General features: G+C 40.8%; 1 protein-coding gene across 5 annotated transcripts in view; it reads right to left on the bottom strand.

The window, feature by feature from the left end:
* LOC126471447 (muscle calcium channel subunit alpha-1-like) overlaps nucleotides 1-24,018 on the bottom strand; it is an 876,499-nt gene that overhangs the window by 136,641 nt on the left and 715,840 nt on the right. For all 5 annotated transcript variants that reach the window (XM_050099633.1, XM_050099629.1, XM_050099632.1 and 2 more), the window contains exon 26: nucleotides 2,180-2,381. In XM_050099633.1, coding sequence (XP_049955590.1) covers nucleotides 2,180-2,381 — 202 coding nt within the window. The remainder of the gene's footprint in view (nucleotides 1-2,179; nucleotides 2,382-24,018) is intronic.

The following is a 24,018-nucleotide window of genomic DNA, read 5'->3' on the forward strand; positions in this document are numbered from 1 at the left end:
AACATACAGAGCTACATGTATGAGGGAGAAGAGTATAGCAGAGCTGCATCATGACCACCAGCCATATATGCCTCCTGAACCTCCTGCTGTCAGCTCCCATAATGTTGCCTGCCCCATGCTTCAGTCTGGACAAGGAAGTGTGCATGTCAGGTTTTGAATGCCAGGACAAGTGGGTTGATGCAGTACTCTGGTAGCAAGGGGGCTGATGTACACACGCCTTAAGACGTGGGAGCCAGGACGGTGACCTGACATTGAAACCAACTTCACCAGTGGCAGGTGATCAGCCACCACTGTTCCAGTTCACATTTCCAGAAGCTCTTCAAAGCAATGCTACGTAAGATTCTTCTACACTCCTCTCACCATTTTTTTTTCCACTCTTGATTAGGAGTCCTCCTTTCCTCCTTCCCTACAACCCTACATGACACCTCCAGCTGTGCACTCATCACTCTCATTTTCTAGGCCACCCACAGAAACTGGCCACCAGACCTTCCTGAGCAGCACCTCCACCATGGATGCCTTCACCCACTTGAACCAGATGTGGACACGGCATGTCCTGCAGTGCCTCTGGCATCATCCTGCTCACTGTCACAACCCAGCAGCCACTGAAACACAAAATCCTGCCAGCCATACTCCCTCATGTGGACCAACCGGGAGCTGTTTAAGCCTGCATACTCTTTTGGTGCATCTTTTGATGTTTCTCTTGGCCGGCAACCCTCTCAGCATCCAGCTGAGTGCAGCATGACACCATGTAAAGCTGCTCATCACCCACATCAAGGGGTAGGCCTGTGGTAACCAACTGGACTACCACACCTTTTGGTGGGCCTTGCACCTCATCAGTGCCAGCGTCTTCTTGCCAGTCACATTATTTACAACCAGTCTGTTTTCTGCCTCTACAACCATGGGATGCCCTGGATCACACCTCCACTCCAGTGCCCAAGGGAATCTGCATGGCATGCCCCAAAAGCTTGCCAGTGCTCTTGCGGCACCCAGCTGCCAGAGAACCGGCACTGCTTCACATGACATGAACCTGCCAACCATCATGCTCACACCAGTGCTCACCTAGTCCCATCATCACCAGGTTGCCATCTATTTATACTGATGTCACCAACTGCTCAAGCACTTCTTTGCTCACAGTGTACCCTCTACCTACTGCCTTTTCATATGAAACTAAATGACACCATCATTCTCGATTACTCTGTTGGTTTTGACTCTGGAACTGTTCGTTATGCCTATGAAAGTTTGTACTGTATTTGTGCTGTGAAATATACCTGTTGATGGCATGCTGCACATTTACTTATGTTGTGTGTCACAACAGTATCTGTTTAGAACATATAATGAAATGATGATGATGATGTTTGGTTTGTGGGGTGCTCAACTGTGCAGTGATTAGCACTCATACAATGTCCCAACTTTTACACAGTCCAATCTAGCCACTATGACGGCTGATGATGATGAAATGATGAGGGCAACACAAACACCGAGTCCCCAGGTATAATGAAATATGTGCTCCCTTGGGAGAAGAAAAGATTCATTTGACCTAGTCTTAGGTTGGTTTTTAAATTACAGCACTTGCTGACTTATTTCTCTTTCTCTCTCTTTCTCTCTCTCTCTCTCTCTCTCTCTCTCTCTCTCTCTCTCTCTCTCTCTCTCTTTCTTTCTCTCTCTCTTTCTCTTTCTTTTTCTCTCTCTCTTTCTCTTTCTTTCTCTCTCTCTCTTTCTCTTTCTTTCTCACTCTCTCTCTCTCTCTCTTTTTCTCTCTCTCTCTCTTTCTCTTTTTCTCTCTCTTTGTCTTTTTCTCTCTTTCTTTCTGTTTCTCTCTCTTTCTCTCTCTCTTTCTCTCTCTATCTATAAATTGTGTGTCTTCATTTGGTACAGTGATCTCAAACAATTCACCATGTATCACTGATACAGTCTTTCAGAATCTGTAATCAATTAACTACAACTGCAATTCTTTGAGGTCATTAGAGTCACTCTTAACAGAATCTGTTTATGGTGGAAGGAGACAGGAAAATAACAGTCAACTCTTACTCGTGATTATATGCATATATATATTTAGATAATTTGACTTCTTGTTAAGCATTTTGGCACATGTAGCATATTTCACAGTAATTTTGGTCTAAACATTCAACTTCAGTAATGCAAGTGTACTAAAGTGATTATTTTTTAAATCAAAAGTTACCTGGTTTTTATCCAGCTCACAGTTTTTGTATTCTTGTTCACCTTCATTTTGAAACGTAACAATAACAAAACCTACAAATATGTTCACCATAAAAAATGCAATAATGATGATGTATATGATGTAATATGCAGCAACAATTGGCCTGAAATTATAAATTGGACCATGATCTTCCTTATTTGAATCAATGGAGACGTAAAGCAATCTGAAAAATAAACAGAGAGAGAAGTCAGTGCAGAATGAAGTATTTAGCTAGCAGGTAACTACATATGCCAAGATACAGGAAGATACGCAGACACAAAATCTAAAACTTAGGCAATTATACCCAGTTAATAACTCACACGCTGGTGTTGCTCAGAATGCTTGTAGCACTAAACAATGTTTGGCAGTTACAAGAGATACGAATATGACACCCAAGAAGGATATATATTATGATGCTAAAAAAAGAACACTGAGTTGAAACATTAATGAGTTGCACTCAAATTACATCTGATGGTAATGATATAAGAAATCAAAAATAATTTCTAAGGTAGCCTTTTGTATCGATAGTTTTTTTTTATATGTACAGGTCCACAGCCATTGTGAATTTGTCTGTATAGGCTGTTCTTTTACTTGGAACCACATTTAATAAAAATCAAGATACATTACAGTAAAAAATTTTATGTATATACCATGATATATTCCACCCATCAGTGTGAGGAAAGTAAAACATGATGCTACAATCCCAGATGTATAAACCATATGTAAAATCTAGAAGGTGCAATCCTTATGCAGTTTTGTCACTCTTCCAGCATACAACACATTAAATCTAACAGTGTAACTACTAAAATAAAGATATACATGGCATGGTCAGTGTCCTAAAATCAAATGGTAAGCATATCAGCAACTGTAACAGTGCAACTAAGGTAGTGTAACTGATGGGTGAATTTGTTATGAAAAAGTACCTAGATTACTTTCACTACATTTGGCAATGAAACAAAAAACAGTCTCCAAATTGGAAATGATATTCGCAGAGAGTTACTTTTGATATAAATTTAATGGCACATTAAGTACATGAATTGTTAGTTAACAGTGGTGTTTGTGGTCATATGTGTTATTAAGTGGAGCAGAATGCTCTGTTATGAATAGCTGTTTGCTGCTATGATATCATGACTGTATCTGGTTGAGGATGATGTGCTTCATTTCTATATTTTAAGTTTAAAATAATTAAATGTCAATCATTCAAGCACTCAGTGGCTGCTGAATGAGCGCGCGTGTGCGCGATACACACACACACACACACACACACACACACACACACACACACACAGGATATCCCAAATCTTTAGAGTGAAAATAAAATACATGACTGTGTTTCCTAAGCTGAGAACTTGGAGGTAGGAACCGGAACCAATATTTGGAAATAAATACACTCCTGGAAATTGAAATAAGAACACCGTGAATTCATTGTCCCAGGAAGGGGAAACTTTATTGACACATTCCTGGGGTCAGATACATCACATGATCACACTGACAGAACCACAGGCACATAGACACAGGCAACAGAGCATGCACAATGTCGGCACTAGTACAGTGTATATCCACCTTTCGCAGCAATGCAGGCTGCTATTCTCCCATGGAGACGATCGTAGAGATGCTGGATGTAGTCCTGTGGAACGGCTTGCCATGCCATTTCCACCTGGCGCCTCAGTTGGACCAGCATTCGTGCTGGACGTGCAGACCGTGTGAGACGACGCTTCATCCAGTCCCAAACATGCTCAATGGGGGACAGATCCGGAGATCTTGCTGGCCAGGGTAGTTGACTTACAACTTCTAGAGCACGTTGGGTGGCACGGGATACATGCGGACGTGCATTGTCCTGTTGGAACAGCAAGTTCCCTTGCCGGTCTAGGAATGGTAGAACGATGGGTTCGATGACGGTTTGGATGTACCGTGCACTATTCAGTGTCCCCTCGACGATCACCAGTGGTGTACGGCCAGTGTAGGAGATCGCTCCCCACACCATGATGCCGGGTGTTGGCCCTGTGTGCCTCGGTCGTATGCAGTCCTGATTGTGGCGCTCACCTGCACGGTGCCAAACACGCATACGACCATCATTGGCACCAAGGCAGAAGCGACTCTCATCGCTGAAGACGACACGTCTCCATTCGTCCCTCCATTCATGCCTGTCGCGACACCACTGGAGGCGGGCTGCACGATGTTGGGGCGTGAGCGGAAGACGGCCTAACGGTGTGCAGGACTGTAGCCCAGCTTCATGGAGACGGTTGCGAATGGTCCTCGCCGATACCCCAGGAGCAACAGTGTCCCTAATTTGCTGGGAAGTGGCGGTGCGGTCCCCTACGGCACTGCGTAGGATCCTACGGTCTTGGCGTGCATCCGTGCGTCGCTGCGGTCCGGTCCCAGGTCGACGGGCACGTGCACCTTCCGCCAACCACTGGCGACAACATCGATGGACTGTGGAGACCTCACGCCCCACGTGTTGAGCAATTTGGCGGTACGTCCACCCGACCTCCCGCATGCCCACTATACGCCCTCGCTCAAAGTCCGTCAACTGCACATACGGTTCACGTCCACGCTGTCGCAGCATGCTACCAGTGTTAAAGACTGCGATGGAGCTCCATATGCCACGGCAAACTGGCTGACACTGACGGCGGCAGTGCACAAATGCTGCGCAGCTAGCGCCATTCGACGGCCAAAACCGCGGTTCCTGGTGTGTCCGCTGTGCCGTGCATGTGATCATTGCTTGTACAGCCCTCTCGCAGTGTCCGGAGCAAGTATGGTGGGTCTGACACACCGGTGTCAATGTGTTCTTTTTTCCATTTCCAGGAGTGTAGTTTTTCTTTTTTACAACAAACAATTTATGCCTTACAGGAAAAACTAAACCTTGTAACAACTGATCAAAGTGACAACTGACAGTTAACATGTATGCATTACAACATAATCCACTGACATAACAAAACACTGCTTTCAAACTCATTTGACCCAGTTTTTAGGATATGGATGTGATTGTGATATGTGAGTTTCCAAAAAGGGACATTTTTCCATGACTGAAGGATGGATACTGAGCTACATGGTATTGCCTACTAGTATTAGCACAGTTAAAATTCAGCTAGCCACAGCCTTCATTGAACAGTTGTTACCAAGTAAATATCTTTCACGCACTAACTCATGGTACAAGTACAGCAACTTGGCATGATATGCCTCACAGATCTGCCTCTAAGCTCATTCTACAATGTGCAGGGAAGCACTGTCACAATAGCTGTTAAGATGCACCAGAAAAGGGTATCATTCATAATTCCATATAACAGAGTTGATATGCTCCCAAAATTGATTAAAACCATTTATTTATTATCTTAGATAAATTTTAAGTTTGTAAGGTGGCAAAATAAATTAAAGTCAATTTCGCACTTACATAAGAGTTTAATACATCATAACGGGAAGGTGAATATGACACCAGACTTGCTTCGGCAGTAATGAGCAGATTTGCCTATAAGTATGTAATGCAAAAGGGATGACACTCAATCAAGAGTATTAACACACCGCTCCTATATAATGCATGTCAATGAGCAGAAGGTGAAACAAGCAGCGAGAGGAAACGTTTTGTGTGGAAACGGGTGCAGGCAGAAGCAAAGGCTGCACTACGGGAGGCACCACGAAAAGCTCTTAGGGGGTGCCCCGCAGTGGGAATCTGTGACCAGACAGGTGACGCATACTGGACAGCAAGTAAGAAGCCAACAGAAGTAGGACAGAAAGAAGCTTTAGAAAACTGCATTTCAGAAGACCAGTGATGCAGTTGATCATGTGAACAGCGAATGGTACATATGTGATGTAAGCATGTAACTTTTAGGCATCTGGAGCAGGCACAAAACGTTCGATTAGTGGAAACAAACAAGGAAGGAGTAAAGTGCCGAGATTTTGATGCAGTTCAATGGTAGTGCCTTGGTGATTGGCAGAGAGTGTTTCCAGAAAATAAGAAGAATATTCCTATTGATAGAAAAAGTTGTGACCTGGAGAATGAAAGAAGCCAGGTGGGGAGACAGTTCGGCTACGAGAAAGACAAGAGTGATGTTTTCGGGGCTCTTCTCTGAACTGGCGGCAAGTGCAGAATGGGGTGCATTCAGAAATCAAAAAGTATGTATCTGTGCTCAAAAATTAACTCCACTAATAAAATCAAAACTATATGGGCAGTGATACGAAATGAGACTGGTGCAAATTACCCCAACAAGACCCAAAATATTGCTCTTAACAATGAAGGTAAGTTAGTTCAAAATCAAGATATTGTAGCTAAAATCTTTAATGATCACTTTTTAACTGTTGCTGAGAAAACAGCATGCAAAGGCTCTTCAAAAAGGCAATAAAAACTCTGAAAGAACTTTTCCCTAACTCTACAGTCACGATAGGTATGGCCCCCATAACTGTACAAGAAGTAAGAAAAACCATAGTGTCTCCAAAAAGTAAAAATTCATTGGGTGTAGACAATATTTCCAGAAAACTGCTAAAATCCAGCTGTAATCAACTCTCTAAAGTTCTAGCTCATATATTCAATTCCTCTCTAAATCAAGTATCTTCCCTGACAGAATGAAGTATGTTACTGTGAAGCCCCTTTACAAAAAAAGGTGATCCCACAGATGCTTCCAACTATCGTCCTATCTCTCTTGTAACAGCATTTTCTAAAGTCTTTGAAAAATTAATATATGTCAGGTTTGTCAATCACCTTGAAAAATTTGCACTAATTAGTAAACAACAATTTAGTTTCAGATCAGGTATATCAACAATCGAAGCAATTTATGCACTTACAAATAACGTTTAGAATTGGGTGTTAACAATCTACAAGTAGGAGAGGTAGAGTCTGACTGGGGAACAGTACATCTGGCCAGTCCTTGGTCCCCTCCTATTTATTATTATATTAATGACCAACCACTGTCCTCAAATAGTGCTAGCAATATCACAATTTTTGCAGATGACACAAGTATAGTGACAGCCAGGAAACCCTCCACTGACGTAGAGTTAAATGCCAACTAAGCACTTGAAGATGTTCTGAACTGGTTCACGGCAAATTCTCTAGCAATAAACCTCAGTAAAACAAATTACATGCAGTTCCAATCCAGTTACATAAGCCCAGAAGAGATTAACATTGCACATGAGAGCCAACAGTTACAGAGCATTCAGTGCACAAAGTTCCTAGGTGTTCACATAGATAACCGGCTCACCTGGGAATTCCACATATAGTAAACACTAAAAAAGCTTAGCTCAGCAACATTTGCCATCCGAGTGATCTCCAAAATTGGAGACATCAACGTATCAAAGTCTACATATTTTGGATACTTTCATTCAGTGATGTGCTATGGAATAATCTTTTGGGGCAACTCACTACTTTCAAAAAAAATTTTTATGGGCAAGAAAAAAGTAGTCAGAATTATATGTAGTGTCCCTCCAAGAACCTCATGTCGAAATCTTTTTAAACAGTTAGGTATGTTAAGCACTACCTCATAATATCTCCTCTCACTCATGGCTTTCACTCTTCTCAGTTCCTCTGAATATGAAACAAATGAGGCATACCATCATTATAACACAAGACAGAAAGGTGATATGCATTGTGAATGGAAAAATCTCTCTCTGGTACAAAAAGGGGTGAAATACATAAGTACCAAAATCTCTACCGTAATCCTGAGTAATATAAAGTGTCTAAAAGGAAATAAAATGCTATTCAAAAAAAGCTAAAGGAATTCCTACTGGAAAAATGTTTCTACTCTTTAGATGAATTCTCCAACAGAGATAACTAATTTGAGTAGTAATTCAGATTATTTCCTTTGTCATTGTTATCTGTATTGTTTTTTATCACTGTTGTATTTTTGTATTGTATTGTTTATTATCTTGATTATATTATTGTATTGTACCAGTTTAGAATTATTCATCTACCATGTGTAATCTACCAGTATGTATTGTATTGTATGATATCTATATGGCATCTGCTTTGACTCGTTCCTCATCCATGCGTAATCACGCCATACTGGATCTATGGAATATGTATCTCAAATAAATAAAATAAATAAATAATGCTCTGTATGACACGGAGGAGAAATTAGAGTGAACACTGCGTTCACTGTTGCTGACATTCAGCTAGATATTAGCTGTAGTGTTGTTCAGCTCCAACTGTGGAGAAACGAACCAGCCAGCTAGTTAATTGCCCTTGCAAGGACTGAGAGGGCATTTTAATATGCTCACTGCTCCAGCCATGTGCGTGCATATCGCCATATTCCAAGACTAGGAATGAGTACATATTTTCTTGCACAATGAGAAACATAGCGAGAGTTTCTGCTGGAAAAATCAGCAAAGGCCAATTAGTTTTTATAGGAATTTCAGAGGATGAGAGCAGCCATGCAGATGACAGCTCATCGCAGCTAAGGTAAATACTGCAAGCAGAGGCGTAAACGTGATGCTCCACCAGCTTGCGTCCTCTGTTAACTTGAGTGACCTTGGGTAATATTTTGCTCAACTTGTCACAAAACTAACCATCCTCCATAGACTTGATTGTCATCCTAAATAGTACTGAACTTTAAACCAGAATCGGATGATTTATCGTAGTACTGCCCAACATCATGACATAGTCATAAGAAAAACTTTGTAAAGAAACTTCTAGTTAAAATTTACAATTGTTGTGTTTAGGATTATTTCACTTTCTGAGGATGAGATGTGTTTGTTTGACAACTGTCATAACATTGTCACATTGTAAACTGAGTAAATGAATGTATTTCTGTGATAAGATTGCAACATTAAACCAAAAATATTTACAGTTTACACAGTTGTTGTCCTGACCTCAAAACCTTACAGAATGGTGACCCTGCCAGGATGGCAATTGGTCTGCCTGGATGGCAATTACTCAAATTAGAAAAGGAAATTAAAATTTTTTGAAAAAAAAAAAATTTTTTTGTTGTTCTTTTTATGATGAGGTTATCCAATGTTTGTGTATTTATAGTGGTCAGAATACAGTAAATGTGTGATTCAAGGCGTAGAAAAGTTGCATTAATAAATAAGATGATGTTTATGTTTGCGTAAAAGTAGCTTGTGCACGACCTTGGTGGTGTGCGCAAAGTTATTCACGGTGCTGTGGAGTTGGTTTGAGATTCTACAAACAGTGAATGTTGTTGCTAATGATGTGTAAATAGTCTAAGAAACTTTCTATAATATTTTGGAAATGTGTAAGATCATATAACCTGATGTCGACAAGAGCTCAGGCTCACACAATTTGAGAAAGACAGAGTTAGACAATCAGAGATGGCAGAAGAATGGAGATTATCACAGATAGGGCAAACTGAGGATCTTGACAGGATAGCAATTGATGTACAACAAAAAGTATCGGGTCAAAGTCACAGAATGGTACATAGTGATAATGCAGAGGGAATGCTGGTAGTTTTGCGATTGTTATCACAGTCTGAGAATGGACAAAAACAAACAAATGACGGATCTAGTGGGTCAGAAGTAGAATCAGAGGACGAGCAACTTCAGTATGTTGAACCAAATATAGTGATTCTACATCATACAGGACAGTTTCCAACTGAAAGAATGTGTGTAAGTGCATTCGTACTATGTACAGAAGTAGATGAGATGCCATGTGAAAGACACGAATGGCAAAATTTACATCAAATAGTGACAGTTGATGTTGGTGAAGAGTCAGATAGTGTGTTTGCAATATTGAAGCAACTCACTATGGTAGTAAAGCAGACAAATGCAGGGTTATCAGACATAAAACTTGAAACAAATGCAGGGTTAACAAAATGAAACAGCGAATCTAAAGACCGAAGTGGTGAATTAAAAAACAGAGACAAATGCTGGCTTAAATAGTCTCAAATTGGAAACCTATGCTGGATTCGAAAAAGTCCGCAAAGATTAGCAAAAACTATGTATGCAAGTTAATGAACAGTTTACTAAAAACCAGAGAGAGGTGAGAGAATCATGTGAGCTTATACAATTGTTAATGGCTGACCAAAAAAAGGTGCATTCTGATGTTGACCAAGTGCAGGATGCAGTGTCTAATGTTAATCAAAGAGTTTTAGCACGTAAGACACCTGGTACAGTGCAACAAACAGTGGAAGAGCTCAATGTCAGAAAATGTGTCATATGAGCTGCATTAAAAAGATTTGATACACGCACTAAAAACATCATCTGCAAAAATCAGAAACAGTATCAACAGCTTCGTACAGAACTGAAACAGTGTATCGAGAATCATACAGAAACCAGTAGTTAGGCAACAGAATTGGTAGTATCATCCGACATAGTGATGGACAGAAATCCAGAAGTAAACAAGTCAGTTGTGCAATCTTCCATAGCAGTAGCGGAAACACAAAAAAGCCATGAGATTCCAGTCGTATATCAACAAGAGGTTGCGTCAATAATTACCGAAATGAAACAGAAGCAAATGGGAAGAGAACAGTTAACTCACATGTGCAAAGCAGGTAATGTGCAGCTACAACAGACAATGGAGCGAGAAATGGTAAATGCGTAGCATTCCAACAGAGCGACAGCTGACCCTCCAAACATATGCGAGTGATGCGAGAACAGAGCAAGTTGCGACGGGGGACACATGTACCAAATTCTCAATTTCCAAGTTATAGTACAACAGGTTATAGACCACAAGTCAATATGAATCAAATAGGAAGACAAAACACTGATCCAGTAATGGGAAATTTAACTGAATCTTTCAGCCTGATACACGAAGAACAGTACAGTTAGATAACTGCACACCACTGCGTAGATACGATACCAGATGGGACGTAAATCTATCATCTCAGAACCCAAATATGGTAGAATGAATACAAGAAAACATGACACAGTTGAAGGAAATTGATAATGTTGAGAAAACGCAAACACCGTATGGTGGAATAGAAAAATTTGACAATGATCACTTTTTGACAGTCAGAAAATTCCAACATTACAAAGAAAGCAGAAACGGCTTACACACACGCAAATTTATAAATCAGTTCAAGATTGGTTTAGCAGAGCATTGGCCACTTAGACATAAGCTTGATTTCATTTGTGGGCATATGGTCAGTGCAATAGCAGAAACCATGCAAAGAGTAGCTGCAAACTGTCAATTGTAAGATCAATTTAAATCCACATTCTTGGAGCGATACTGGTCCATGGAAACCCAAAATAGAATATCTGCATTCTTGGAGGGATACTGGTCCATGGAAACCCAAAATAGAATAAAGTATGAATTGTTACAGAAAGAGTTATTTGAAAATTCAGGAGAAAAGAAACCAGTTAGATTTTTTGAAGAAATGACAAAAAAGAATCGGTGTTTAGATAATCCATACAGCGATGGGGAACTGAAACATATGTGCACAATGAAGTTATCGTTACACAATCAGCAATCATTGGTTGGTAGGGCAGGAGATAATATATAAGCATTTGAAGGGATGTTAAGTACAAGGGGAGTGACTCTTCTAAGAGTCTGTGCTTTGAACCTTTCCTGGGGAAACAGTATTATATTCCGATGCACCACTGCAGGTTTACTGTATCCTTTGGACCTTCACATTGACGATGATACACAGAAATTGCATTGAAGAGAACTTGAATTCATCTGCAGTGAAGATGATGCAAAGAAACGATGTGCAGTGAGAGAAAACAATGCTAGAGGGAATAATAGCAACTGAATAGGCTTTAATAATTATTACAATGGCAATAATAATGTAGGAAGAGGTAATCATTTTGGAAAAAATGGTAATTATCCATGGGATGATAATAATAATAAGTACAGTTTTCGAAATTCACAGAGGTCAAATAATAATTATAGTTTTGGTGGGCCATGGAATTACAATGGCAGATTTGGTCCTAGTAACTACGGTGGTAACTATGACCTGAGATATAATCTCAGTGCAAACGAGGCAGGAAGGTTTAGAGGTTTTCAGCAGAAAAATCCAAGTTACTCAGGTGGAAATGGAATGGCCAGAATGCACAAAGGTTGGGAAAATCAAGCTTCAGCAGGTCAAAACATGCGAAATCAACTGGTTCAGGAAATCGTATTGTGGCCAACAAACCCAAATAAAAGACAGAATTGATGAGATGAACAGTACAAAGACCAGTCACAGTTGATTCAATTGCAAAATGAAGTTAATTATATAATTAAACACGTAAATAAACTTAGTTTTGAGCAGAAAGAGTCTGAAGTAGGTTTAAGGGGCAATAGGATACAAACACCAGCATGCTGGGATTCAATTGACTGGGAATCGATGGATGATGAGGAACAGGAGTTATTAATTGTGAATATAGACAGTAGTACAAAAACTAATGATGACCAAATTGTAAAAGATGTAGCTCATTTATACAAAACAGAGAGAGAAATAGTATGGCATGAGGATAAAGAACCACTGACAACATCAATAGTGATACCCAAGTTAGAAAGTCCCACCAGTACCCAAAGTAAAACATTGACACTTCAGCTATCAAGATATTAGCAGTAAATTGTCAGAGTGTTTGGAATAAAGTTCCTGAATTTACTGTTCTCCAGGAAGCGTGTGGTGCGCAAATTATTCTTGGTACTGAGACCTGGCTGAACCCTGAGATAGGAAGTTCTGAAATACTTAGTGAGGGTTGGAACGTGTATTGGAAAGACAGATTAGACACAGTAGGAGGTGGTGTCTTCACTGCAGTTGACAAAAATATTGTGTCTACTGAGGTCGAAGTAGAGTGTGATTGTGAAGTTATCTGTACACGTTTAACAGGGCTAGGGGAAATAAAGTTAATTGTGGGATGTTATTACCGGCCACCAGGTTCCACTGTGACAGTTCTAGAATCATTCAAAAGGAGTCTACATTCTGTATCACAGAAGTACCCGGATCACGCTATATTAGTCGGAGGCAACTTCAACCTACCTAGTTTAAACTGGGATGTCTATGGATTCATTACAGGTGGTAAAGACAAGCCGTCATGTGAATTACTTTTGAACACATTATCTGAAAACTGTCTTGAGCAGCTAAATCGATGGCCAACGGGTAATGGAAATATTTTAGATCTGGTAGCCATGAACAGACCAGACCTCATCGATGGTGTCAGTGTTGAGACAGGGATTAGTGATCATGATGTTGTCATTATGACTATGGTTACAAAAGTTAAAAAGTCGGTCAAGAAGGCTAGGAGAGCATTCTTACTAGAAAGAGCAGATAAGCAGTTGTTGGCATCTCACTTAGTAAATGAATCGACTTCATTTACTTCTGGTACGATGGACGTGGAAGAATTATGGGCAAATTTTAAACACATTGTAAATCACGCATTGGACAAGTATGTGCCGAAAAAGTGGGAAGCAAAGGCAGTTTCACTCGCGGTACAAGAAAGATTGGGAGAATAAGGTTAGGCAAAAGTTAGTAGAGATTTGTGCTGCTGTAAAAAGAGCAATGCGTGAAGCATTCAAGCACTACCACCATCATACCTTAGCAAAAGATCTTGCTGAAAACCCAAGAAAATTATGGTCTTATGTAAAATCGGTAAGCAGGTCAAAGGCTTCCATCCAGTCACTCACTGATCAGTCTGGCCTGGCAACGGAAGACAACAAAACGAAAGCTGAAATTTTAAATTTAGCATTTGAGAAATTTTTCACGCAGGAGGATCATACAAACATACCGCCATTTGAGTCTCGTACAGGTTCCCGTATGGAGGACATAGTGATTGACATCCCTGGGGTTGTGAAGCAGCTGAATGGGATGAAAATAAATAAATCACCAGGTCTTTATGGGATTCCAATTCAGTTTTACAGAGAGTACTCTACTGCATTGGCTCCTTACTTAGCTTGCATTTATCGCAAATCTCTTGCCCAACGTAAAGTCCCGAGCAACTGGAAAAAAGTGCAGGTGATGCCTGTATATAAGAAGGGTAGAAGGATGGATCCTCAAAATTACAGACCAATATTCTTAACATCGGTTTGTTGCAGGATTCTAGAACATATTCTCAGTTCAAATATAATGAATTTCCTTGAGACAGAGAAGTTGCTGTCCATGCATGAGCACGGCTGTAGAAAGCATTGCTCCTGCGAAACACAACTCGCCCTTTTTTCACATGATATCTTGAGAACTATGGATGAAGGGTATCAGATGGATGCCATATTCCTTGACTTCCAGAAAGCGTTTCACTCCGTGCCCCACTGCAAACTCCTAACTAAGGTATGAGCATATGGGATTGATTCCCAAGTATGTGAGTGGCTCGAAGACTTCCTAAGTAACAGAACCCAGTACATTGTTCTCAATGGTGAGTGTTCATCGGAGGTGAGGGTATCATCTGGAGTATGTGTGGTAGGTCCGCTGTTGTTTTCTATCTACATTAATGATCTTTTGGATAGCATGGATAGCAATGTGCGGCTGTTTGCTGATAATGCTGTGGTGTACGGGAAGGTGTCGTTGTTGAGTGACTGTAGGAGGATACAAGATGACTTGGACAGGATTTGTGATTGGTGTAAAGAATGGCAGCTAACTCTAAATATAGATAAATGTAAATTGATGCAGATGAATAGGACAAAGAATCCTGTAATGTTTGAATACTCCATTAGTAGTGTAGTGCTTGACACAGTCACGTCGGTTAAATATTTGAGTGTAACACTGGAGAGCGATATGAAGTGGGACAAGCATGTAATGGCAGTTGTGGGGAAGGCAGATGGTCATCTTCGGTTCATTGGTAGAATTTTGGGAAGATGTGGTTCATCTGTAAAGGAGACCGCTTATAGAACTCTGGTGCGACCTATTCTTGAGTACTGCTCGAGCATTTGGGATCACTATCAGGTTGGATTGAGGGAGGACATAGAAGCAATTCAGAGGCTTGCCACTAGATTTGTTACTGGTAGGTTTGATCATCACACGAGTGTTACAGAAATGCTTCCGGAACTCGGGTGGGAGTCTCTAGAGGAAAGGACGCGTTCTTTTTGTGAATCGCTACTGAGGAAATTTAGAGAACCAGCATTTGAGGCTGACTGCAGTACAATTTTACTGCCACCAACTTACATTTTGGGGAAAGACCACAAAGATAAGATAAGAGAGATTAGGGCTCGTACAGAGGCATACAGGCAGTCATTTTTCCCTCGTTCTGTTTGGGAGTGGAACAGGGAGAGAAGATGCTAGTTGTGGTATGAGGTACCCTCCGCCACACACCGTATGGTGGATTGCAGAGTATGTATGTAGATGTAGATGTAGAAATAAAAATAGCACCAAGCAATAGGAAGGTTATGGTGTTGAAAACAAGTTCTTTTCTATCTACAAACGCCACATGGAAATGAGTAAAGTGGTCCATGATAATGCATTTGAATTAATTAATCCAAAAACAGGAAAATCATTGGGTTTGTACCATGTGAGTCATTTGAAATTGTATAAAGGGTAAGAAAAAAAAAGAGTAACTTCACACGAGAATTTAGTTGTATTAAATGTCCAGAAATCACAGAGTATGAAAGATAACAAAATGCACACAGATAAAGCTTTTAACTTGTACTTATCTCAGTTAGATGAATAAAACAAGTTTCGTAGGAAGGTAAAAGTATATTATGAAGAAAAGACAGGAAAGTCACAACTTAAATAACTCTTCTGCAAACGAAATATGTTCTGGGGAAAGAGTAGAAAGTAAGGAGGAAGGTAGAGATCAGCATGTGGATAGTTTCACGAAATAGTAGTAGATTCTGTCTTAAAGACATAATGTAAAGGAGAAGGAAGTTTATTTTTGTGGACGAAAGGAAGTAAAGAAGTAGGAAGGAAATAAAGAATTAGGTAAGAAGGAGATAGTCATTTCTAATTTGTTCCATTGAGGAAGGTGAACAAGTAATTGAGATATTTTGGGGAATATGTGAAGCATATATGATTTGTGGAAGGTACCACAAACTGATATTGAAATAAAGATATGAGGGAAATAAATATAAGAATTCGTTAGGAGGTAATAAGAGGAAAGAAAATTGAATTATTAAGCTAAGCAAGAAACATGTTATTTCGTGGAAGGAGGTAAACAGTAGGAAGTAAGATTAACCCAGAAAAGATTTCAATAAGGAAGAGTATGATGGAGAAAGGAAGGAACATAAAAGTTTACTATCGAGAAAAAGGCGAAAGGGGTAAGTACAACTGAGAAAATTTTTTTTAAGCTTTCATACAATGCAATAGAACAGTAGAGAAGAGATGTACTGTATAATTATAAGTTCTGTTACAGCTAATGCCAAAAAGAAGAGATTGCAGAGAAAAAGACGTGGGAGTTGGAGTCAAAGTGCCAAGTTTTCAAAAATTATATGAAATTCTTGTAGTCAGAATAATAAAATGAGGTGGTAGAAGGAATTCATTAACTTACTAACTGTCATCACCATCAATTTCACTCTTACTATCCATCATGATTAAGGTGGGAAAACCATGATGTATATATTATGAAAATCAAGTAGAATGGGGAGGAAAGAGAATAAATAAAAACAGTGATAAGAAAAACATTTTTATAGAGTAAATGATAACTTGTGTACAGTTTAGTAAGAAAATTTTAATGTTTGTAGAGTTGTAGTGTAGTTTAAGGGAGTAAAAGTTAGAATAAAATAGATAATGATATCATGTGAAACAGAGAATAGGTATATGTGTATTTCTGAGAATGCCATGCTGCACAACGTGTCAGCCACTTTCCAATGCTTTGCCTACTTACTGTTATGAGGACTGAAACCCACAATGTGTTTAGTTGATCTAGATGATGTCATTGTCTTTTCCAGAATCATAGATGAGCATGTTACTAGGTTAAGAAATGTCTTGTCTAGACTAAGAAGTGCCAATTTAAATTTGAAAATAGAAAAATGTTCCTTTACTGAGAGTCAAGTACAGTATCTGGGGCATATTATTAGTGCTGATGGAGTAAAGCCAGACCCCCGTCTAATTGAAGCAGTTAGAACATGCCCTTCCCCTATGAATATAAAGGAATTGCAAAACTTCCTGGGATTCAGCAATTATTATAGGCGTTTTGTAAAGGACTACACCACAATAACTAAAACCCTTACCCACCTGCTGAAAAAAGATGTACCCTATCAATAGATCCCCGAGTGTGAAGCTGTTGTGCAGCATATCAGACATGCTTTGACTCGTCCCCCCTTATTGATCCATCCCAATTTTGAAAAACCATTCATTCTCTCCTGTGATGCATCTGACTTTGCAGTAAGGGCTATTCTGAGTCAAATTATTGATGGTGAGGAAAGACCAATTGATCACGCATCCCGTCAGCTGTACCAGGCGGAAATTAATTACAGTACTACAGAGAAATGTTTGGAGTCAACTATTTTAGATGCTATCTTTAGAGGAGAAAGTTTACTATAGTAACAGATCATGCAGCACTTCAGTTGCTACTAAGTTTAAAAGACCCTAGCAGCTGTCTCACCCAATGGGCCCTGAAGTTGAGTGAGTATGATTACCAAGTACAATACAAAGCTGGAAAATTGCACCAGAATGCTGACGCCCTTAGTAGAAAAGTGAGAGCAGCTCAAACCGGCGATGTCTTAATTGACGAATTAAAGACTCACAGGAGAAGGACTCAAAATGTCACCAGTATCGCTCCCACCCGGATTTTGTTACAGAGGATGGAATTCTATACTGCAAGACCCCCCATGGGTAAATGTATAGTAATACCTAAAGACTCACAATCCAGAATTATTGCCCAGTGCCATAACAGCATCCAAGCTTGCCATAGTGGATGAAGAGCCACATATGCCTGCATTGCCATGAAGTGTTGGTGAGACAAAAGATGCCAAGATGTTGCCAAGTATATAAAAAATTGCTACCATGTACCCAAAGAGCACCACATCCACAAATCAAAATTCCCTTACAATATCTTCCTGAGGCATCAAAACCCTTTCAATTTGTAGTTTTGGATGTAACTGGGCCACTTCCCGTAAGTACACAAGGAAGTAAATATATTCTACCCATTATTGATCACTTTTCCCGATACCTTATTTTGGTGCCCATCACTGACATGTCAGCTGAAACAGTAGCACGAGCTTTTGTAGACCATTTTGTCCTTCCTTTTGGAAGCCCTGAAGCCATCATAACTGATCAAGTAACCAATTTTATGTCCGCCTTATTTGTCCAAGTTTGCAAATTGCTGAGAATTAAAAAACGGAGAACCACCCCTTTTCACCCCCAGGCATGTCCACTGCACTGTGAAAAGAATACTTTCTTATTACATCAACTCAGCCCACAGTGACTGGCAAAGATACGTTCCATATGTGGCAAGTGCATACAATAGCTGTTTCCACAAAGCCACTGAACATATCCCTTATGAGATAGTGTTCGGCCACCCTATGGAATCTCTCTTTGAGATCAATAAATTACCTCCAGGAATTGAGCACACAGCTGTTAAGGGGTTAGCCTGCTGCCTTAAGGCTACTTAGAAGAAGGTACAAGGGAACAACCACAAAGCAACCAGAAAACAGAAGGAAAGAAGTAATAAAAATGCCATCCTCTCCTCCCCCCCCCCCCCCCCCATAAACCTGGTGATTTGGTTTTGCTAAAAAAACCTAGTGTAAAGGAAGGAAGAGTGAAGAAACTTACCCCCTGTATGATGGACCATATTCAATCATTCGGCTCACTTCCCCTGTTAATGCAGAATTACAACTGCTCGACCATAAAGTGATCATCCATTTCGATAGGCAAAAACCCTATTCAGGAACTATGCCTCTCTAATACCTTCTGAGACAAGCGCCGGACCTTCAGCAGGTTCTGCTCCCCCTGTGAAGCAGAGAAAATGGAAAGTCCCACCACCCCCAGCTCACCCTAGATAAGCTCTGAGATCTAAGCACCCATGTGCCCTTAGATCCAGGGACTAAACACTAAGGTACTGCTTCGTACTTAAGAGATTCCCAGTTATATCAACCAAAAGAAAAGGTAACAAGGCTTAAGCAACCACGTTATTACTTTCCTTTGCAAATGAACATCCTACCCATACAATATGTATTTTACGCTCCCTTGCTATGGTAACTAAAATGTCGCCCTAGCCTCCCTCTCTGAAGAGATTATTGGAGCTTTACCTGCCCAACCTGTTCATCAATGCTGGCCTAGTCTAATTAATCCCTAGTTTAACCAGTATTTTATTTATGTTATTTTTATTATGTTATTTATGTGTTATGACACACCTAGTGGTTGGACAGCAGCTCTATTTTCAGTACCAATACAGTTAATTCTAAATAAGAATATAGTATGAAGAAGTGATTGCATTATGTCTCTGCCTTTTTAATCTAAAGATTTTTTTCCCCCAGAAATAGCAACCTGTTTCATTAAGTATCTTCCCATTTGAACACTGATACTGTGAAGTTGTAAACACGAGTGCTCCGCCTGTCAGAATCGGGTGGTCCTGTCAACCAGGAGTCGCACGTGCAGCGGGCATAATGTGCGCAGCAGACACTTCAATCACCTGATGTTGCTGTTACCTCCCCTCCCTCTCCAACCCGCGTCATCCCTCTAGTCGTGCCAGCTGTCGCTGCCCGAGTCCCCCCTCCCCCCCCCCTTCCCCTCTCTCCATGCGCCGTCTGTGTGCCTGTCTGCTGCTTTTAAAGGGACTTTATGCAAAGTAGGATGTACTATCTTCACTATCGACCAATGAATAGCAACTTGACACATAAAGGTACCATCTTTCTATGTAACACCTCTTTCAAACATGATTTCTTCCATCCTCCCACATCAATACCCGGGTAACTTCAACCAGTTGAAAACCCACCCGTAAATTTATTTGCACACCTAAAGCCCTTAACATAACTGCTGACAAGACTATAGCTCCGAGGGGAGTTTGGAAGCAAGCGACCTCCAGCTGATGGAACCTGAAGCGGAAAAACATCGCAATAACGAAGCGCGCCGTTATGGGATGTCTTAGCATGCACCACCATTTAGTTTGGTGGCACTCCGCATTTCCGAGCCTCCTCCAAATTATAGTACTACCTTACCACCTTCCGTCTAGTCTGACGCATCTTAAGAATGGACTACATGCTCCTTTTCCAAAATTCGTAAATGGCTTTGCCATTACGTGCCTATCACAGCAACCCATATATGTAGATTCATTCAAGAAAGGAGTTAGAATACTATTTGCAACAATCAATAAATCCATTCTAATATTACTAATTTACGTGAAGTGCATTTTGTAAATGGCAATTCAAATGCCCCAATGAGTCATTCACTCAGAACATGCTGGAGCTGTTCCGCTATCTCAGCACTTCACGCGCTGCGCCGCTGCTCCACAATCTCAGCGTTAACTCAAAACCTGCCTCCATTGCAGCACGTCTGCTTGTGTCTCTTGCTAGTTTTATAATGCTACCGGCTTCACCAAGTACTGAGTTTGATAAATTGTCCTACCACTCAGTATTAGGCACACTTTGTATGATTAGAGGTGTTGAGCAATGTCCGACCCACTATGCGTGCCAATTGCCAGCTGATTAATGATTTACACCCCATAACTTGTATTTTTTCTCCCCTTATGGTTTTATGTTAGGTTTAAACATTTCATAATCATTATGCAGTGCAGCAAAGCCCTTGCCATTCCCTATAGATTATTTCATGCATGTATTTTTATAATTTATCCCATTTGTTTTGTGTAATATGCACTGGTATTTTATATTTATGATCACAGTATGTAAAGGCCTACCACAGCCCTAGATTTTAGATATGTTGCACTACAACAACACTCCCATTACATAAGATCCCACTTCAGTTGTGATGAACAACTTTATGAGTTAGCGATTCCGGAATCCTATTATGCGCCATGTTCATGCCCAGATATGGACTGGTATATTTAGAAGAAACTGAAGCGCCCAAGTTATCTAAGATACTCAACAGAGAAGAGTTGACTACACCCCTGAAGTTGAGAAGAAGTGCAATACCCTCTCACTGAAGAGTGGTAAGTAAAATAGATTTTGTGATAGGATAAAAGTAATTAAGTTTCACCCAAGTAAGTGAAGAATAGTATTTTGCACCCCATGTGTGTTTTTCACATTTAAGAATTCTCCCAGACAGACACAAGTTTTGTTCTTGTTCACCCTACTTCTTACAAAGTAATTTGCTGATGAAGTAAGGATATTACAAGTGAGCACGGAAATTGGCACTGCTACCATTTGCGTACAGTGCTCTGCCATATGTTTAGGAAGTGAGAGACACCCAGTTGTTTATTCAAACAATCACACCCATGATGTAATAAGATTGGAGCACCTGCTGAAATAAGCGCTAGGTTGTTGTTGATTAGCACCCACGATGTGACGTCATCACCCAAGTGCAGTAATGCGTTAGCTTGTATGAAATATAGTCAGCAAAAGACTTCCACCCAAATGAATGAAAGTTTTTATTGTACAATGTCGCAGTAGTTCGCATCCCATTTTTCGTAGCTCACCCTGTTACTTCAGAGATTTTAGGGAATTTTGTAGTAGTTAACCCCACGAAATGTAATCACCCTATGGAGACAGAGCACAGCGCCTTCCTCACCCATGTACTGAAAGTGGGTTATTACCATTGCTCTGAATTGCTCCTCTATTCATTCCAACCTCAACCATTACTTTGTACCTTCCTTCTCCAGGGCCATGTACCTCACACGCTGCGGTTAGCACCCACAGAGTGCCCAGCTGATCAGTTTATTCTTTCAGTTTTCACTTCCATAAATTGATCGCCTACCTATCTCTTTCATCTATGTGCCATTGACTCATCATGACGAGGCTCACCTTCATCTGCACCCTGATCAGTAGCCAATGCTACTCAGACATATTGCCCCCCCCCAGATCGAGGGGGAAGAAAAAACCCTGTGACTAGTGGATATGTCACTGCTGAATCAATCTTATTCTGAAACCCATTACCTGAACTTTTTCTCAATTATACTTTAGCATGAGCACCCTCCCGGTTCACCGCGTGTGGGCTGCTCAGCATAAATGGCCAATATGTTGGGCTATCCTGGCATTGTGACCACAGATGGATGTCCACGAATATACCCAGAAAAAATGCTGTGTTAACTGCAAAATAATTTTCCCATTGGTCAACCCATTATCCTCTTAAACCACAACATCCCTTACTAAAGCTTCTAGTTCAGCAAATCATTTACGAAACCACTATATAATGCAAATTCCACCTATGCATCAATTGCAGGCATTGATTAATGCTACCCCACATTTTTGCTCTCATGCTGATCAGGATGACTAGTAAGCCTCTTTTCAGCATGACCATAGCCCCCTCCTTCCCTCACTATCCTGTCACTACTAACCCATACCCCTGCAGTTCTCTGGAATCATCAGTTTAGATTATCGAGTGGCATAGTGCCCACGAGTTTGTTAACCATCAACTTTTCACCCACCAATACAATCTCAGGTAATTACTTACTACTTTTTCACCCACTGTAGTACTTCTCTTTCATAACAATCTACCAGCTGGAGCTAACAAGATTAGTTCATTGCTATAGGCAACAATATTTCATACACCTTACCCCATCCAGTAACAGCCACTGTGGTATGTATGAATACTTTCAAGCAACCGAGCCCTACCATATGCTACTCAACAGTAGTGGTTTACTATTTAATAGTTTCCCCACCGAGGAGGTGTTTGCAAATTTATCTTATGCCCAAAATGTGTGACTCCCTCCTCTCATGTGGTATTTAGTAGAGCAACCGATGGTAATACCGTTACCTGACAATTGGCCATCTCTTCCCAATCACTCACATTCACAGCTGGTCCAATCTTTAACCGACCTGGTGAACAAGGAGTCAGGGCAGATTACGCTGGACCGTGCTACTGTGCATATCATGGATTGGCACCACCACCAGTATCTCACTCATATACTTATTCCCAGTTCTGTATGCACCCCTTTAATAATTACACTTATTGGTTTATCGCTATGGGTAGCTTTTAGAAAAGGACTTTTGCATGACTTCGTTCCCCCCTCCTGCTGTCCCTGAACAGCAACCCCCTGGGGAATATTATGCTTAAGTTTTGAGGAGGAGGAGGAGGAGGAGATTAGTGTTTAACGTCCCGTCGACAACGAGGTCATTAGAGACGGAGCGCAAGCTCGGGTGAGGGAAGGATGGGGAAGGAAATCGGCCGTGCCCTTTCAAAGGAACCATCCCGGCATTTGCCTGAAGGGATTTAGGGAAATCACGGAAAACCTAAATCAGGATGGCCGGAGACGGGATTGAACCGTCGTCCTCCCGAATGCAAGTCCAGTATGCTAACCACTGCGCCACCTCGCTCGGTTTAAGTTTTGAAATGGGGGCAAGAATGTTCCTTGTTGCCCCATGCTGTAGTAGTTCAGTAGAAAATAGTAGTGAGTAGAAAGGAATAGTAAATAAGTAAAATACCCCCAAAAGAAAAGACATGGCCCTCCTTTAGATGTAAGCAACAATATATGCATGTGAAGTGATTCAAAAGTATCAATCCCTTCCCCACTGACCACTGCAGTCAGCGACCTTCACTGCTGCCAGTGCCAACAGCTGATCGCCGCACCTCGCGCTGCCACTTACAGTGCCACACACCACCGCCGCACCATCTGTCATTGTCCAAATTTTGTCATGCAAGATTTCATTACCACATTATTGTCATTTTTTCAATGCAAACAAAAAAATCAAAATGTATTGTTAAAATTATGTAACACTGTCCTTTGCAGGAACCCCATAGTAGCTGTCAATTTATCCCCGCTCCCCCCCCCCCCCCCTCAAAAATGCTTCACTCCTATGGAGGGGAGAAGGGCGTACAGTGTGGGTCATTACTGAATGAATTTGATAGAATAAAAATTTTATTTTTATTTTTTACTCAATGTTTGTCAGTGCCTTCTGCCTGGCGGCTAGTTGCAGCGTATCAGTCACGTTGCAAAAAACCGGACAGAAGCACTTTGAAACTCATGTGTTGAACCAT

Source organism: Schistocerca serialis, chromosome 3 (assembly GCF_023864345.2).
Source record: "Schistocerca serialis cubense isolate TAMUIC-IGC-003099 chromosome 3, iqSchSeri2.2, whole genome shotgun sequence".
Taxonomy (NCBI): Eukaryota; Metazoa; Arthropoda; class Insecta; order Orthoptera; family Acrididae; genus Schistocerca; species Schistocerca serialis.